Source organism: Hibiscus syriacus, unplaced genomic scaffold (genome assembly GCF_006381635.1).
Source record: "Hibiscus syriacus cultivar Baekdansim isolate YM2019G1 unplaced genomic scaffold, ASM638163v2 tig00111693_pilon, whole genome shotgun sequence".
In the NCBI taxonomy this organism is placed as follows: Eukaryota; Viridiplantae; Streptophyta; class Magnoliopsida; order Malvales; family Malvaceae; genus Hibiscus; species Hibiscus syriacus.
Window position 1 is genome coordinate 797,051 of NW_024063156.1, and position 18,087 is coordinate 815,137.

The 18,087-nt window shown below is 36.1% G+C and overlaps 2 protein-coding genes and 3 pseudogenes across 3 annotated transcripts; 1 reads left to right on the forward strand and 4 right to left on the reverse strand.

Annotated features, from left to right (window-relative positions):
• Positions 1-971: 971 nt before the first annotated feature.
• Positions 972-1,515, reverse strand: LOC120167774 (annotated as a pseudogene).
• A 224-nt stretch (positions 1,516-1,739) lies between these two features.
• Positions 1,740-5,953, reverse strand: LOC120167640 (annotated as a pseudogene).
• A 720-nt stretch (positions 5,954-6,673) lies between these two features.
• LOC120167639 (probably inactive leucine-rich repeat receptor-like protein kinase At5g48380) lies at positions 6,674-9,545 on the forward strand. 2 transcript variants are annotated; one of them, XM_039176588.1, is made up of 3 exons: positions 6,674-6,800; positions 7,097-8,051; positions 8,164-9,545. In XM_039176588.1, exons 2-3 carry the CDS (start codon positions 7,212-7,214, stop codon positions 9,172-9,174), a joined length of 1,851 nt encoding a protein of 616 aa, XP_039032519.1. In that variant the 5' UTR covers positions 6,674-6,800; positions 7,097-7,211; the 3' UTR covers positions 9,175-9,545. The 2 variants fall into 2 exon arrangements, with proteins under 2 accessions (XP_039032519.1, XP_039032520.1); XM_039176589.1 differs by lacking the exon at positions 6,674-6,800 and adding an exon at positions 6,879-6,896.
• Positions 9,546-12,693: 3,148 nt separating this feature from the next.
• Positions 12,694-15,635, reverse strand: LOC120167775 (formin-like protein 1). Its single transcript, XM_039176682.1, has 3 exons — positions 15,608-15,635; positions 13,708-13,934; positions 12,694-13,218 (listed from the first exon to the last, which is right to left on the reverse strand). The coding sequence occupies exons 1-3, from the start codon at positions 15,633-15,635 to the stop codon at positions 12,694-12,696; spliced, it is 780 nt and encodes a 259-aa protein (XP_039032613.1).
• LOC120167643 lies at positions 15,435-17,814 on the reverse strand (annotated as a pseudogene).
• Positions 17,815-18,087: the final 273 nt, after the last annotated feature.

The window sequence follows — 18,087 nt, forward strand, 5'->3', positions numbered from 1 at the left end:
GTTAATACTAGCAATCACAATCAGTTTTAGGACAATGAGAAGCCACATCCTAGTAGCTTGGAAAGGGGGCAAGGTTGCCACTTTGGCATTTGAACCTTGTGAGGCATTGGGCCAATTCGGAGAAGGTATTGGGCGGATTTTACAGCATGCTCTCTCTCGCTCTCTCTCTAGCATCTCAGCAGCATGCTTCACTACATCATCTGGCAATGGAGACATTTTTTGTTTCTCTGAAGCGATCATGGAAGATTCCATGAAGTTTCAGCAAATCAATTCTGATCTCGTCTTCAAACTTCCTCTTTCCCAAAGAAGCTCTTAGCTCCAAGCTCAGAAAGCTCTCTTATGTGATTACTTTCCAGAATTTGAGGACTTCAGCGTCTTTACCATGTTCTTGAGAGAGAATGGTGACCAATGTGCGTAGCACTGCAACTTCTGTTGATGGCATTGGTTTCCCAGAGTTGTAAAAGTTTAGAAAGGGCAGCAACAGCAACAGGAAGAGCTCAAAGAACTCGATTCTCTAAACTATGTGGTATACAAAGCATAGATTTCTCAAAAATCTCATCTCTGATTTCACAATCTTCCAATCGGAAATTACATGAACCACTGTAAAGGTGAAAATAAACTTGGACTAGCACAGCCATTAACTTATGTGTAAATTTATGTAACATCAGACAAGTTCAAATAGTCTAGCATAATAAGAAAGAAAACACCTCTAGTAGACATTCTACAAGGCACAATGGTATATATAAGAAACGGATAAAAGATGGAAATAAGAGATTTTAGAATATGAACCCAAACTCTTACGTCACGTTACAGGAGTATCTTATTATTATGTCAAGAAATTCGCTACTATAATTGTTATTATTATTAGTTCTCTATCATACAACTGGATCACTCTTATTGCCCGAGGATAATTGTAGGACAAATAAGTTATTAATGAGTTGATCAAATCATTAAGTAAAGATGGCACTGTGCTAGTCGAAAGAGGAACAATGAAGCAGCCAAATTACGCCGGATATATTCAGATAGCCAAAATCTTCATTTGAACCTTTAAGATACCAATTCCAAAGAACAGAATGCATGGCCCTCCTCTCTTTCGCCAAAGCCTCACTAGCAAACAAGGTAATCACTCTCTCATACGACGCCAGCTCCGCCACCCTACCACCCTCACAGCTGCATGTGCACTAACATCACAACGTCCCAAGTATTTTCCACTCCGGCATTTCCCATGGCCTGAAAATTAGTTTCCACTGCAGAGATCCAAATGCCTTCCGGAAACCCTTTATTTACCACAATATCCTTCAACTCATTCTCCGCCTCGCTATACCTCCCTAACTCAAGCCAAGCCTTCATTGCCAAAACCAGCAACAAAGCTTGGTGATTCCCCATCTCACCACCGTTTTGTAAAAACGGACAGCTGAGATGAAACGCATCGTTTTGGATTTTTTTTCTTTGATCTCCACCATGTCTTCCATGTTCGTCTTTCCGTGTCCATGCAATAGACAGTCCTTTCTCACATAAGAAAGGGAGAGAGTTGAGTGAAGTTTGTCAAGCGAGTCGGCTGAAGGACTCGCGGGTCGATGAGTCTCTGTTTGTTTAATTTGGATTCGATTTGAGAAAGGAGCTCGCATTCTTAAATTGTGCACTAATAGAAAATGCAAAAGACTAAAATATGGAATATACAAGGAAAACAGAGTGCATCTATTAGATCAAAATGTCTTCTTGTACAACAGATTAAAATTAATAAGCTTCTTTTTTTTCTCCTCCAATTTTTATAAAATACTTAATCCATTCATACACAGTAACGTTGATGAAGGTCAAGGCTAACAGCTAATGTGAGAGGATCACAGTTACCTTTTCGCCATATTAGGAAATTAGTGAAGATAGGGAGCTTGGTACTGGTAGCCATTTCCAAAGTAGTTCCCATGACTGGGAGGTAAGTTGTAGCCGGCAGAACCAAGAACAGGGGGGCCATGGTTGTCGCAAGGTACAGGGTAAACATAGGGTCTCTCATACACATACTGCGGGTACCTATCAGGGACTCTAGGATAGAATGTTTTGTCAGCAGCTATGTTAGCAACTCGTGGACCATATCCAGAACCATTAGCACGAGGTCTCTTGGGCTGAGGAGCTTCATTTGCCCTCTTCTTGTCTGCCTTGGCCTTCTCTAACAGGATAACATGCTTCTGAAGTGGATCAACGGGATATTGGTCCTCAAGATTGTGCTCCTCCACGCATTTTATCATAGCCTTGAGAGCAGACAACTCTAGCTCGTTAACCTCGATCTGGAAAAGAAACTATTTCTGCCGTTTACCGAAATGCAAAAAAAAAAAAAAAGGCTTGCAAGCATGAATATTGACAAAATATTTTCATGCATTTTAGGTAGCAAGAACAAATCTACTTTCCAGTTCACATGCATGTAGCTGCTAAACAATCTAGCTAACAAAATAATGTTGGGTTGCTGAAAATCTATTGCAGCAGGAACTTATAGACAAACCATCCCAAGATTGATCAGACATGAGCCAAGTATGTTAAATGGCTAACTTGTCAGATAGTTATTCAAATCTGATTCAGACAAGGCCTTGTTGGGCAAACAAAAATATGAGTTTGTCCTTCAAAATGTGGTTAAAGTATTGGTCAATGTCAATATATTCAGCCAATGTTAGCCACAACACCAGTAACCTCAAGAACACACCTGCGCAGTGGGAGAGGAATTTCCAGGCTTAACAGCCGGAGAAGCTTTTCTTGCCTCCTTCAAGTAGGATTTAAGTAGAGGTACAGGTGAGAACTGGTCTGTAAGCTCAAATGAAAAAGCAAGGTTAACAGCATCAATCTGCCTTCCATTTCACCAGAACTTCAACACACCTACAATATAAAACAATAGAAATATCAAAAAAGAATATTTGATTTTCTACAACAGTATCAAACGAAAGAACTGGGTGGTTTTCTACAACAGCCAAAGGGCAAATATTTAGAAGTGTTATTAAAAGATGAATCAAAATGCAGGATGATCCATCAACTCAAAAACTAGCACATTTCAAACAATGATGTTGTCTCAAAAGCATCTAAGCCTAAAGCAATTAGAAACTTTGGGCACGTGGGTGAGTTTTCTTCGAGACAATGGGTTGAGCTTGAATTAGAAGTCACCATAGGTGGAATGGGAAAAGGCAGTTAATTTACTAGGCCTCACCTGACATGGTTAATCATGTCAGCTCTATTAAAATAGAGAAGGAGCTCATTATTAGACACATCCCGAGGAGCTGCAATTGTGAGGCTGATACTTTAGCTAAACAGGGGATTGGATGATTAATTAAGGTTGCCTTAGAGGTTTTTCAGTAGGGTTGGTGGTCTATTGAGGTTGTTGGGGCTGAGTTAGTTTTGGTGTTGTTTAAGGGAGGTATGGTTGCATTGGGGGTTTAGTTTCTAAGTTCTGTAATTTTTAAGGTTTTGTTAGTTTGTCTTCTGGTTGTATTTTATGTACTTTGTCTTTGATTAATAAAATCCTAAGGCACTCTTTTCCTCCTTCCGTTGATTAAGGAGCTTTCCTAAAAGATCCATTAATCAAGAAGGGGTTTTTAATGAGGCCTGAAATTCTTATAAAAAAATTAAAATAGAGAAGGAACATAATGGATGAAACAGACATTAATTGAGAAATATTCAAGCTAAACTTCACATAATCAATGTACTCTTTCCCCACAAAAAGTAGTCTATCTAAATGAATAATAAAATATTACTAATTAACCTTTATAACCGACAAACCTGACATTTTTTCAGACAAACCAAGGGAGCGGCAGAGATCAGCTGTTTGTCGACGACGAGAGACCATTGGTATCAGGCTTGAAAGTTCTTCCTCATTGAAGTCGGAAGCAATACCAAAATTCGCAAGCAGTTGCAGGAAAGCATGAGCCTCCAAAGGGTTACCATTACTAGAATCCATGTTAAGAGCATCCAACTTTGGTTTCCATTCCTCAGCAATTGACTTTGCTTGCTGCTTAAAATCTTCAGAGATGACTGCAGAAGCAGATACCATATCCAGATTACTTAGCAAAAAGCTAAGACACTCCATCAACATTATACAGGTTCGCCTAAGACCCAATAGATTTGAGTCTTTCTTTCCATCCACATTTGGCACTTCTGAAGAGTAAAACCCTTCCAAAGATTTCAGGACCAAGCGAGATGGGCTTGGTGCAGCATTCAACGCCCATGGAATTTCCTCCTTCAGGGCAGCAAGGTTCTTACGATTATCAGATATAAATTTATGCAGTCCTTTAGAGTCCATCTCTTCACATAGTTTTACCAACTGGGGATACAATTTAACATCAAAATTTCCATTCTCAAAAGAACTTTTGGTGCCCTCTGAGTTACTTTCAGAAGCCACAGAATCAGGCGGTTTCTCCTCAACTGACAGTTCACCACTGTCTCCATCACAGCTGACATCAGCAGGCTCCTCAGATGATTTCCTATGCTTATCTAGTGCATTAGTAATGGAAAAAACAGCAGCATCCCTATTTTCTTGTAACCTCATCAATGAAGCTTGTTCTTTGGCTACAACAGCTGCTTCACCCTTCTGCAACATTTCCTGAGCGTTCCTTGTTTTTGACTCGAACTCCTTTTCTTGGGGTTCCAACTCGTGGAAGCGTCTCTTCAAGGACTTCTCAAGCCCATGGAAATGTTCCTCTAGTTCTTTCCATTTTAGATTTAGTGTTACGGCACGACGACTTTCAAGTTCAGCAAATGCTTTCTGAAGATGCTGTATCTTAGAGGTTGTTGAGTCTATGAGGGTTGCAACTGATAGTGTGTCGTCCATGGCATAAAACCTGAATGAGAAAGACATCAGCAACCAAACAGGCTTTCTACAGTACACAATCCTACTTTTTTCAACCAAAAGGGAAAAACGTCCAGGGAATAAAACTGAATATCAGGGAAGATAAAGCTCAACACAAACTGAGAAATATTTTTTTCCCTCAGAATTGAACATTGTCTGTGAACAGCAGTGATACATTCATTACCAAATACAGCGAATGTAGACTGATGGCTGATAAAGGATAATGGAGACAAAAACAACAAACTTAGAAATATATATAGTTATAGCCCATAAATGGGGCTAAACATCACAAATTGGAAATATGAATAACAAGAAAAAGTCAGCATCTTTAGAAGCCATTGAAAGAACCATCAATAGGTCATGAAAATATACACTCTTTGTTCTAAGTTAACTATGAATCAACCCCACTAGAATTAACGATAACCGAACAAAGAGCACATAAAAGAAGTTCACCTACATTAACAATAAAAAAAGATTTTAACATCTTTTCAAATTTCATTAAAATCATTATCACTTATAACTTCTTATCAAAAAAAATTATCACTTATAACTAACCCTAGAAAGCCTAAATAGAATCCATAACCTGAAACTAGAAAGAACAAAAAAGAAATCAGAAATGTACAATTTTAGTGTACAGAAGAGATATTCTCACAATGATTTTACAAGCTTCAAATTCACAAGAAAACAACGCATACCGAGAGATCCTAAAAAATCAAAACATAATTAAACCCTAAAAAAAGAACCCGATCAGTAAGAAGAGAGAAATATTAAATTTTCACTGCCAACTTAAACAAATAAAGAAGATCACGCAAAAAGTGATCAGTTAAAAACAAACATGAAAAGAAAAATAAACAAATCTTGAAGGAAAATGGAATAGTTTTGTTTTTCATGGAGAGAACAAAAAGAAGGGTTAAAGAAAGGGCCGATCCGGAGAAAAGAGTGAAAATGAAAGCAGAAGTAAGGTATAGAGATGGAGAGAGAGAAATTACTGATTGATTCAGGGGGGGAATTGAGTGACAAAGTGACCTAATTCGATGGAGATTCCAATTATCAGCCCCTCTTTTCCTCTCTTTTTATTCAAGCAAAGAGGAGCTGCTGCTGGGGGAGTGGCACTAGTCTTGATGAAAAAAAGGTATTGTTTTCCGGAGCACTCTTGTTTTTGCTGTTGGACATAAAAGAAAGGGTGTCGGCTCTTCGCTGTAAAGTAAGTTTAAGTGTGGTCATAGTCAACTTTCGGGAGTGCCCTTAAAGTTGTGCGACTTCTGATTTCAGACAAAGATTTGAAGCATGTTTGGTGTTATCTTTGTCCGATTTCAGACAATGGCCGGGTTAAACTGCTCATTTTTATCCTCATATTTTATCAAGTTATAATTTTTAAACTTATTAAAAGTATTCTTCTTATTTCTTCTAATTTTATCCTCAAATTCATTTGTCAAACAATGATGGGTGGGCGATATATATATTTAACAAACTTTAATTATTTTACCTTAACATAATAACATGATAAAATATTAATAATTTATTTTAATAAAAAATCTAGATAACTAAAAAAAATATTTTGAAGCATTTATTTTTAAAGTGAACCTTTTATTGTTAATATTTTTTTAGCAAAAACAATTTTCAACGGAAAGCAAGTCGAGCAAAGAGCACTAAAAAGTCTTTACCCCATCTTGGAGGCCAGTCGTCTCCATAGCTTGGAAACGAGAAAACAACCAAAGAGCTTAAATATCTCTTTCCTTTATTCTTTATCCTTCTTCTTTTTTACCTATTATTTTCATTTCCTTGTTTTGAATTATGCTTTTCACCATTCAAATCCTGATGTTGAATTTGCCTTATTTTTCTCTTTTTCATATATGAAGTGTTGAGAGGTCTTCTCTCTTAGTTTCTATGTGGGGGAAAGGGGGATGCTCCCTTGTAGTTTCCAGTACCCTTTTGCCTCTTCTTGGATATTCTTCTGTTAATATTTGAGAAATCGGAGGTGGGTCTTTGAATTTTTGTTACAAAGCTTCATCCTGCTTTAATTTTCGTTTTTGGGGTTTTGTTGATATTCCCGTAAATATTCATCAGAATCTAGGTCAAGTAGTCAACTTCAGCTTAACTTTATCTGTGTTTAAGTTTCTATCTTTTGTGTTAGTCTTTGTGAATTTGGCGGTTTATCGGCTGAATTATGTTATCTATGATCTTTCCTTTTTTATAGCTTTTCTTCTTGTTGTTTTTAGATTTGTGAAAGGTGAATTTGATCTTATTTCCTCTTTTTCTTTTAACTTGTTTCAGGTTTAATTTTGAATTATGGTTTAGTAGATTTGGCACGTAAAGCTTTTATTAGCTGTACAAATTGCTTTCTGGAATCCGCCATTTCAATTTCGATTTGAGGGGTTTACTCATAATCATGGTGTTGCATAGCCGAGTTTGTGCTGTTTTTGTGGGTGTTTTAGTGTGGTTATTGCTTGGCTGTAGTTTGAGCCACGCTACTCAAGACGATATCGATTGTTTGAAAAGCATCAAAGATTCACTTGAGGACCCCTTTGGCTACTTAAATTCGTCATGGAATTTCAACAACAACACTGAAGGGTTTATTTGTAGGTTTACCGGGATTGATTGTTGGCACCCGGATGAGAATAAGGTTCTGAATATCAGGCTTTCGGACATGGGACTTAAGGGTGTGTTCCCTCGAGGAATCGAGAAATGCAGAAGTATGACAGGCTTAGATCTTTCGAGCAACAGACTCTATGGAAGTATTCCATCTAATATTTCTGGTCTTATCCATTTTGTCACTACCCTTGATCTATCATCTAATGTTTTCTCTGGAGAGATCCCTCCAGCCCTCGCGAATTGTAGCTTCTTGAACCGTTTGAAACTTGACAACAACAGATTGACTGGTTCAATTCCTCCGGTTCTCACTTTGCTGGATAGGATGAAAACATTTAGTGTGTCTAATAATCTCTTGTCTGGCCCAATTCCATCTTTTAATGCTTCATTAACAGCAGAGAATTTTGCACATAATCCTGGACTGTGTGGGAAGCCTTTGGATCCTTGTCAGTCGACTTCAGGAGGCCCTAAAACTGGAATTATTGCTGGGGCAGCTGTTGGTAGGGTGACAGTTGCGGCGATAGGTGTGGCTATTGGTATGTTCTTCTATTACTGTAGAATTGCTGCCACAAGGATGAAGGATGATGATCCAGACGGAAACAAATGGGCAAAGAGCTTAAAGGGAGAAAAAGGCGTTAAGGCAAGCTACTTTAATACCTCCATATCAGATTTGAGCTAACAATAATATTTTTATTTTTTTCCTTGATATGGTTTCTGCTCCGTGATGTACTTATAAGGTAATGCTATTTCAGGTTTCCTTATTTGAAAAGGGAGTTTCCAAGATGAAACTAAATGATCTTATGAAGGCCACTAATAGTTTCAACAAAAATAATATCATCGGATCAGGAAGAACAGGGACTATGTACAAAGGGGTCCTTGAAGATGGAACCTCACTTATGAAGAGGTTGCAGGATTCTCAACACCCTGACAAGGAATTTTCATCTGAGATGGCTACTCTGGGAAATGTGAAACACCGAAACTTAGTTCCCCTTCTAGGTTTCTGCATGGCAAAAAAAGAGAGGCTTATAGTTTACAGATTCATGGAAAATGGTACTCTCAATGATAATTTGCATCCTGCAGGTGATGCTAACAAGGGTATGGAGTGGTCCTTAAGGCTTAAAATTGGTATAGGGGCTGCCAAAGGATTTGCATGGCTCCATCACAACTGCAATCCTCGTATTCTTCATCGAAATATAAGCTCTAAGTGCATCTTACTAGATGCAGATTTTGAGCCCAAGATATCCGATTTTGGTCTTGCTAGGCTGATGAACCCAATTGATACACATCTAAGCACCTTTGTAAATGGCGAGTTTGGAGATTTAGGTTACGTTGCCCCTGAATATGCCAAAACTCTAGTGGCCACTCCAAAAGGAGATGTCTACAGCTTTGGAGTTGTTCTTCTTGAGTTGGTTACTGGTGAGAAACCTACTCACTTATCTAAAGCACCTGAGAGCTTCAAGGGAAGTCTGGTCGAATGGATTACGCAGCTCTCTAATGAAGGAAAACTTCAAGATGCTATAGACACATCGTTGGTTGGGAAAGGTATTCATAATGAACTTTTCCAATTTCTTAAAGTTGCATGTAATTGTGTATTGCCACCTCCCAAGGAGAGGCCTACCATGTTTGAAGTATACCAGCTTTTAAGAGCTATTGGAGAGCGATGCCATTTTACCACCGAGGATGAAATTTGGATGCCTTCAGATACTGGTGATGTTAATTATTTAGAGGAACTTATCGTTGCTCGAGAAATCAACGAGAGTTAGTGAGGCAATATGGGATACGGTGAGTATTGTATCTTTGCTTAGTTGATGTGTAAGTATTTGTTCTTGTGCATGTTTAAATAAGCTTGAGGTTACATGTATGATGCTTTACTTACTATTTCAACTTTCTACATTCAGTCCTCACTGTAATTGTATCGGTTCCATTTTTAAGCATCTGCATTAGGTCTTTGGTGTCTTTTGTTTCATACTAGAATCCTTCACTAGTGTCCCAAAGAAAAAGCTTTAGATTCGTTAGTATCTTATGTTATCTTTCCTGGCTTTCTCCCGAAACTATCATGTATGTAGAATTTTTTATTTTCACACCGATCGAATGCTACATAAGATGTAAGTAAGATCACTTTATAATTGTGGAATCTGTTTTCCTTATTGCTTGATATGATCATTGCTGATTGATAACATGTAGATCAAGTGATTGTTGTATGCAACATAAACTAGACATGTTATACTTGTGGACTTCAAGTCTTTTCCCTGTCTTTTAAATTGATGAAATCTGTTTCACTGCTGTTTACTGTTTGCACTTTCTGGATTATGAATCTTAATCTGGCATGGAATGATAATAGCAGAACTCTTGATTGCACGGTTGGGAATCATCGTATGCCCGCATAAATCTCAACATGCTACAGCGAGAGTTAAAATCGAATAATTACAAAAAAAGACACCTAGAGCCATGCTGTTTTCTTGTGCTGGATTTTGCAGCCGAACTTCCTACTTTTTTCATTTACTAGAATTTATGCCAAGAAAAAGTGGACCTATTGGGATTTATGCCATTTAGGCATCCAAGTGACTTTGAGGTGGCATATTCCATTGATTGTTACAAGTGATTGATGAAATGGAAGGGGATTTGGAACATTTTTAAAGGGTCACAATCCAAAAAACTCAGTTTTGAAGTGTTGTCAGATGCACAAAGGTTGCAGATGATTTGTGTGGCATATTTTTCTTAGTGGTGCTACTAAATTTCAGCAACTTTCATGGGATTTTTTTAGTAACTTTCTGCTATTTTCCTCCATTTTGTGGAGAGCTATAAAGCATTTGGAGATGTATATTTCTATCATCTTCCGTATTGAGTGCTTGATATCCCTCAAAACTGTTTTCAGTTATAGGGCATACTTGCCCATGTGGGTTTCTTGCCTTTGTGTGTCTAAATATAATTAGAGAAAATAACCTCAGTGATCGAAAATGTCTTATAATATACGATTTTAACTAACTTTTTTTGGATTTGCCAAAATGACCAACAAAATCGCAACGCGAACTCCAATTTCGTAACTTAGTTTCTAAAATCACAGCGTGAATAGTAAAAATCGCAATGTGAATAGTATAATCGCAATGCGAATTTAGAAAATCGTAAAATTGCGTTGCGAATTTCAAATGGTAACTCTCTACTTCTAGACTGGGATTTTAAGTGGAAAATAAAACTTATCTACATGTGTATAGGAATTAGCTTTTTCTTAATATAATTCAAAATTTAATTTTTTAAATGTATTTCATTAGTCTAAGTTAAGGATTCTTTCAAATTTCAAACTTTAATTAATTGAATTTAGAATAATTTGTAATGAAGATTGACAAATGAAATAGATTTGTTGTTCATTTACATATAAATTTTTTCACGTGTACGAATATTTTTTATAAAAATTATTTATGTACTTTTCTAACAAATTATTATAGATGGATGATAAGAGATAATTTACATATAGATTCGTTGTGATTTTACTATTCACGTTGCGATTTTACTATTCACGTTACGGTTTTTACTATTCATGTTGCGAATTTGACTTTTGCGTTGCGAATTTGACTTCTGTGTTGCGATTTACAAATTCGCGTTTCGAAATTGGAAACTGTGTTGTGAAATTGGAGTTCGCGTTGAGAATTTGTTGGTCATTTTGGCAAATCCAAAAAAAGTTGGTTAAAATCGTATATTATAAGGCATTTCCGGTCACTGAGATTATTTTCTCATACAATTAATGCATATATAATTAATGCATTAATAGAGAGGTGATGACAAATTCAGTTGGACAGGTTAGTAGGGTGAACCTACGATTGAGTTGAGTAAAAAAAAATTGAATTGACGAATCATATTTTATAATTCAAATTTTATTTAAAATTTTTTCATATACAATATATATATATATATCATGCAGAATTAAGAGATTAAACTCTAATTTAAAAACTAATCAATAAATTATTAAAATTTTTGAGTTATTCGAGTTTTATTTTATAATTTAAATTTTATTTGAAATTTTTTTAGTCAAGTTGAGTTTAGATTTCAGTGTAAGTGGTCAAATTTTTTTGATTTTTTCATGCCACAGTTAGATTTTTGCTCACCCTTTTCTGTTAGATTCTTATATGTATATATTAAACAAAGACGGTAACTGGTTTATTTCATGGAAGAAAACTTCTGGTGTTTCTTCCATTGGTAGTTCTTACCAGGGATTCAAATAGGGGCAGAATAGCGGTATCAAAGCCAATCGCGGAAATAGCAGATCGTTATTATTTCATTGTTTTAATTTTTATTTTTTTTAAAAGAATGTTTTTTATTAAAAAAATCAGCTCATTCAAAAAAAATTTCATGATCGCGATATCCGTAATGACAACAATAGCATCCGTTATATCCGCAACAGTGATAAATGCGACGCGATAAAAAATGTGGCCGCGAATGCTATTTATTAAATCCCTGGTTCTTACCCTCGAGTCATGTCAGGTGAAAGTACATTTCTCGTCCACTGTCCGGCCGGAGGCCATGGCCAAGAACGGATTTAAGATTCGAAAAGTGATTCCGGCAACAGAGGAAGAAGCACGTTTGATGGTGACATGCAGACGCAAGCAAAACCAGTGAAGCAAAAGCAGATCAACACCGTTATCTCAGCTATTCAGGGTTTAATAGATAACTTTACTTACAAGACATCCAAGTAAATCAACAGACTACCTTATTTTTCCCAAGAAAATTCTTCTAGTATATTATATAATATAAATATATATATATATATATATATATATATATATATATATATAGAACAAAACTGTTCCAAAATTATTGTACATTTATACAGATATAAAAATAAGAATATAAATAAATAAAATAAATAAATTACAGTGACCTTATATTGCGGACCAGGCCACCCAGTTTTGGCAGCTTATATTTTACAGCTTCAGCAAACAACTAAGGTGACGCAGTCTCGTCATCAGAACCAGAACCATACTGTGGTCTCCTCTGAAATCCAGGAAAAGCTTGGAACATTATTGGATTCACTGGAACTGGGAACACTGGTTGCATCATTGGATTCACTGGAACTGGGAACACTGGTTGCATCATTGGATTCACTGGAACTGGAAATATAACTAACAATGGTTCGTTCATTTATCATCCCGACTTCCATGCAGACTCGTTCAAGAACTGTAAGGAAATACCTCACCACCATAAAGATCCTAAATGGGTGAGCTTCTTCCTTTGTTGAGTTCCCATGGAAGTATTCCGTGATCTCCTTTACCAGCGACAGTGCCACGCTTTCATGGGCTCGAATCCTTATAATCTCTTACTCTGCCATTTTCATAAACATGTTCATCGATTCTGAAAATTTCTCTTTGCTCTTGCCTGATCATTGTTTCATTTAATCTCAGAACGTCATTGATGTTTTCGATGCCTCTAGAAAGCTTCAAGACATCGCTGTTAAGTACCTCGGAATCCATTGCAGCAGCTTTCTTCACATTGGTGAGCTCTGAACTGAGACCAGACACAACTTGTAAACCAAGCTTTCTACACCGTGCATCTTCGTTTGAAGTGGAGCTATCTGTTTGGTCATTAGTATTTGAAAGACGAGAACCCTCAGTTCTTATGATTTCTTGTACAACAAAATGCAAGAGTGTGGTCTTCCCATCCGCACCCTTGACATCAACAAGCTTTAGGAGTGTATCGAGTTTAAAGGCATGGGCATCACCACAGTTTGTTTCAACGTTCATGCGATTCCCAGTCTTGAGTACAGCCTCTAGAAGCTTTAAGAACATCCTACTGGTTCTCAATTCCTCGCAAGCAGTCTGTGAAAAGGAAAATTCAATGAGATACAGCTAAAGATAATCGACGATAAAGCAACAAGTTTCATTAGTCTGTCATTAAGTCTCTGACATGGAAGGAGAAAAAAAAGGAGCCTACGACTCATATAGGCAGCAAATGAGAAATGCAAACAGTTTATTCAGATTGCCAATATTCTATGGAAAGCAGCAGCATTACTAGCATGCTCAGGTGAGTGAACACACACGCTAAATCTTTTTAGACTTTTGAAATGGGTACTATACTCAAGTAACTCAACATATTAGTCCTTCATATTTTTACTTCGAAGAGAAACCTGTGACAAAAGATTGTGAATAGTCAGATGGATTGCTGTAAAGGATATGGTAGTTGAATGAGTATTCACATTTTAATACAGGCAGAAACAAGCAACCAACAAAAGCAGAAAGAAAATAAGCAGGAGGAAGAAAGCAAGGACATATTGAAAACAGACAGAGATGGAGTCACAGGTTAATTACCTCCAGAGTTTTGAAAGACTTTCTCTCAAAGTTAGCTACGTAGAGCATTGCATCCACCCTTTTGAACGCGAACGGTATATCAAGAACTGTTTTCAAAAATTTCTCTGCAAGACCAAGCTTGACTGGTGAATCATCTTTGAAGTCCTTCAACTTACGTTCTTCTTCCTTTGTTGGAGCCATTTTCAATAAACTTTCAAGAAGTTCAGTGCCGAGTGTATCTGCATTGCCTGTATCATCATGGATTTGCAATTTAACGGATTCATTCAACTCATTAGATTTCCTTACCCCATTGCATATGAGAATAGGGTTTTGTTGTTGTTGTTGTATTCAAGTCATTAGATTTAATTTATTTAATGTTAATCTTTCTGCTGATTGCTCCTTTATTTCTTTAATATATAAAAAGGGAAATTGTAAGCACTAAATCTATATGCAATCATGTGAGGTGTTGCATCTAACAAAAAATCATTATTATTTGCATAGTTCCCCCACTTTGGTATTATTTTCAATCTTTTGCCCACTGTGTGTATATTTATTCTTCTACTTGTTCTTAATAGTATTTGCACATGTAATTTTTCTATTTCTAATATTATTTTCACATCAAAATAAAAATAATATTATAATTGATGTTTTTACATGAAAAAGTAATTTATTTTCTCTTAATTTATTCAAAACTCAAAATTCATCAGAATATTAGAGTATGATTAAACCAATATATAGAGTAATTGGTGGAATTAGATCAGATTGATGAGTTGAATTAATTAAATTATGAATAAATAGTCTAAATGGTTTGGTATAGTAAAATGAAATATTATACAAATGATTGGGAATTGTTAAAATTTTATATTATAAAATTAGTTGTGAATATTTTTTTAAATAATCAGTAATTTTTTATTTTATTATTTTTAAACCAATAAATTAACTAACTGAAATGATCAAATAAAAACAATTGAATTAATTTAAGGATAAATTATACAGGTTTTCACTTTTATCTTTGGTCTTATTTCGGTCACTGGTTTTGGGAAAATAATATATTCTGATTACTTTTGTCTTTTATTTGTCTTATCTCGATCATCAATTTTAAAATTTTATATTCTAGTCCCTTTTATTTTCGTCATATCTTATTTTGACCAATGAATTATTGGGTTTTGTTAGATTGATAACATAATGTGTTAATAACATGGTTACCTTTTAATTTGACCTCTAAATTTTAGGGGGGAAACTAATTTAACCTTATAAATAAATTATGATATTTGCATTTAAATAATTTTTATACTCTTTATCATATTAAAAAAATGAACCTATATTTATTTAATCTAGTGTGAAACATGTTATACACGAATATGGAATAGGGGTTAACGTTTGTAGGGACGTGATTAAGGATAAAACAATTTATTGAATCTTGTCGGTTAAAAGGTTATTTTGGGTGTAAAACATTAAAATAAAGAATGGCGTTCATATATTTATATATATATATATTAATTTTAATAATGAATTTTTTCTTTTTCTTTTCTTAAAAAAATATCGGTGGTGCCTATATAAATATTGATATAAGAGGAGTTCTGTTGTACGACTGGTTAGGATACGCAGGGGCGGAGCTTAGTGAGGTCTTCAAGGGTCAATTTGATCATAATTTAAAAATAATCTAATAAATTTAACCCTTAATATTTACAAATATGAATTAAGAAAAACATGAATGGATCTGGGGATCAAACTTGGGACCTAAGAGATAAACAAATGAATCATACTTTTACTGCCTTAGCATTCAAGATGCCTACGAGTACATTTTAAGGCTATTATTATGTCACAATTTTTTTAACACTCTTGTAGTACTTAACAGATTAATACTATGGTCACATGCTTCAGATGAGCCCCACCTAGCCATCATCAAGCAGGATTGTACCTGGTGCAAGTAGCTGTACTAGTCTCATCTGTGCTCTGGCCAAGCCTTGCTAAATTTCAGGTCAATCTTTAATTGTTGACAATCAAACTAATTTTTTCCCCATACATTGTCCCAGGCACCACTTGGAGCAGCCTTTGGCCCCTCAATAAAGTTTTGATTCCCACGAGGATTATGGGGTCCTGGGAGTCCGGGAGGACCTGGTTGATTAGGCTTTTGGGGTTTTGTTTTGATTCCCAGCAGTCTTAACACGAATCTAGCCAACTCTCCGTACAATAGTCCCCCGCGATCAAAAAGCTGCAAAATGATGCCATAAGTCATGTAAAAAATCTCACTCACTAAAACACAATATTCGTTGATTCAACTATTATTACTTAAGAAAATCAACTCCAATTTGATGATTCCATATCAAGTTGGAAAGATGGGGAGGTAAGAATAGCAAATGCAGCACCTGAAGAAGAGCAGTCATAAACATGTGGAATGCTTGTGTATTCTGGTCTATCAGAATAGATATCCGGCCAAAGCAGTTAACAACACCTTGCATCTGCATTCAGTGAAGGAAGCAATTATGACTATGTTGTAGTGAAAATGCAACACAAAGGTATAGATTCATAAATATATGTCATGCAATAGCATCCGCAAATGTTTATGACAAATTCTCCATTTTTTAGTACACACTTCCTTCTAACCTTATTCCCAAGCACAAAAAAAAAATTGATCGGCTCAAAGTAGCCTAGAATCTAAATTGATTGTCAAAAAAGTCTCGAGTTAAATAACAGCCATCAAGTGTTTCTGACATTTTAGTGTTAAAGAAATGTCACAATGGTCAATGGACATGCACTCCATGCAAGATCCTGAGCAACCTCGAACCAACAAAGCTACAATTGATACCTTCCTCTCCATAGGTCAATTTTAGTTCTTTAGAAAATGGACAGCGAAATGATAAAGCATGTGAATATTTCCTGGAGTGCATATCTTGAGCTCAAGAACAGAGCCAATGACAAAAAGGAGTCAATGGCCAAGGTGGCGGGCTGTCATTACAACGAGGATCAGACGCTCTACGTAACAGATGATATTATTTACATTTAATCAGATAAAACAAAATAAACTATAAGATTTGAAATAAATTACCACGCGGAGGAATGACATCCAAAAGCCTGGTGGGGATGGAGGAGCACCAAAAGGATTATTTGGATCTTGCTCACCATATGGACCCATGCCCATCCCATAACCACCCATTGGACCCCCAAAGCCACCGAGTCCACTGCCATACATTCACCACCATACATTCCAGAGTTTCCATATAGACCACCATAACCTCCTCTATACATGTTGTTTCCATACAATCCACCACCATAAGAACCTACTCCACCATATGATGAACCATACATTCCAGAACCATACCCTGAGTTGTAGTTTAAGCCAGAACCATACCCTGAATCAAAAACCAACTTAGACAAGCTCCACAATAAGCAACTATCGGGTATTGTAATAGATGAATTAACACTTTACCTCCATAAGTGGTTTTTATAGTTCTGTTGCTCCCAAGGCCTGCTGGGTAAAGGCCTATTAACAGCATTTCTATTCACAGCAGCAGTCACATCAGCAGTAGAAACAATTTCACCTGGTCTTGCTGTTCCAGATGCCTCAACCACATCACTGGTGCTGCCAGGTGAGGGTGGCTTAAACGGTCCGGAACCAGACGAGCCTCCAGCTTGCTCCCATGGTTTAGGCGGAGAGCCACCGGTAGCTGCAGTTGATAATGTAAAATTACAATCAAATTGGGGGGGTTGCAAATATTCAAATTTGTTAACACCCGAACCAAGTTAAATTATCCGTTAATGTCTTGACCTTATTCTATCATTAAAAAAGGAATCCACGCAAGAAAAACCCATAATTAGAAATATAAATTGGGCGGATTCTTCAATTCCCTTCACAAAGCAACTAATCAAGCAGGACCAACTAAACAAATCAAGCAATAATAATCGAAAACCATACAATTATATATTTCTATATTGAATCGATCGATGGCTCAAAACAGGATGATCTAAACTAACAAAAATCAACAGAATAAAGAAATCGGACCTTGTTGTTGGGAATTAGAATCCATGGATTCTGGGTGAGATCAACCGATGAAGCAATTTGTGGAGAGCGTTATACCGCCTCGGCAAAGAAAAACAAATAATGCCGACGACTTGCGCGTATTTGCTCCCTTTACACCTCTTTATGTTTTTTTTTTGGCTCGTCTTCGTTTGGTTATTTTTTATTTTGGATAAATTACACCTCATTGTCACTTAATTATAAAGTTGACATTAAACAGATCATATGCTTTTAAAAAGATATAAATAAATCATTCAATTAAAATATCATTACAAACATTTTGCCATTCGTTAAAATTAAAATGGAACAGTAACTTGTCCTTGTATAATAATATTTATAGTATTTAAAACTTATATAATTTATCAATTTGTTATAATTAAAAA

Bases quoted from the DNA above. Each gene is read 5' to 3' on its own strand.
- LOC120167775 (XM_039176682.1), bottom strand. From the start codon at position 15,635: ATGAGACTAGTACAGCTACTTGCACCAG. The intron at 13,935-15,607 runs GTACAATCCTGC...ATGATGATACAG, and splicing joins AGTACAGCTACTTGCACCAG to GCAATGCAGATACACTCGGC. The intron at 13,219-13,707 runs GTAATTAACCTG...TCCTTTTCACAG, and splicing joins AGTCTTTCAAAACTCTGGAG to ACTGCTTGCGAGGAATTGAG.
- LOC120167639 (XM_039176588.1), top strand. From the start codon at position 7,212: ATGGTGTTGCATAGCCGAGTTTGTGCTGTTTTTGTGGGTGTTTTAGTG. The intron at 8,052-8,163 runs GCAAGCTACTTT...ATGCTATTTCAG, and splicing joins AGGGAGAAAAAGGCGTTAAG to GTTTCCTTATTTGAAAAGGG.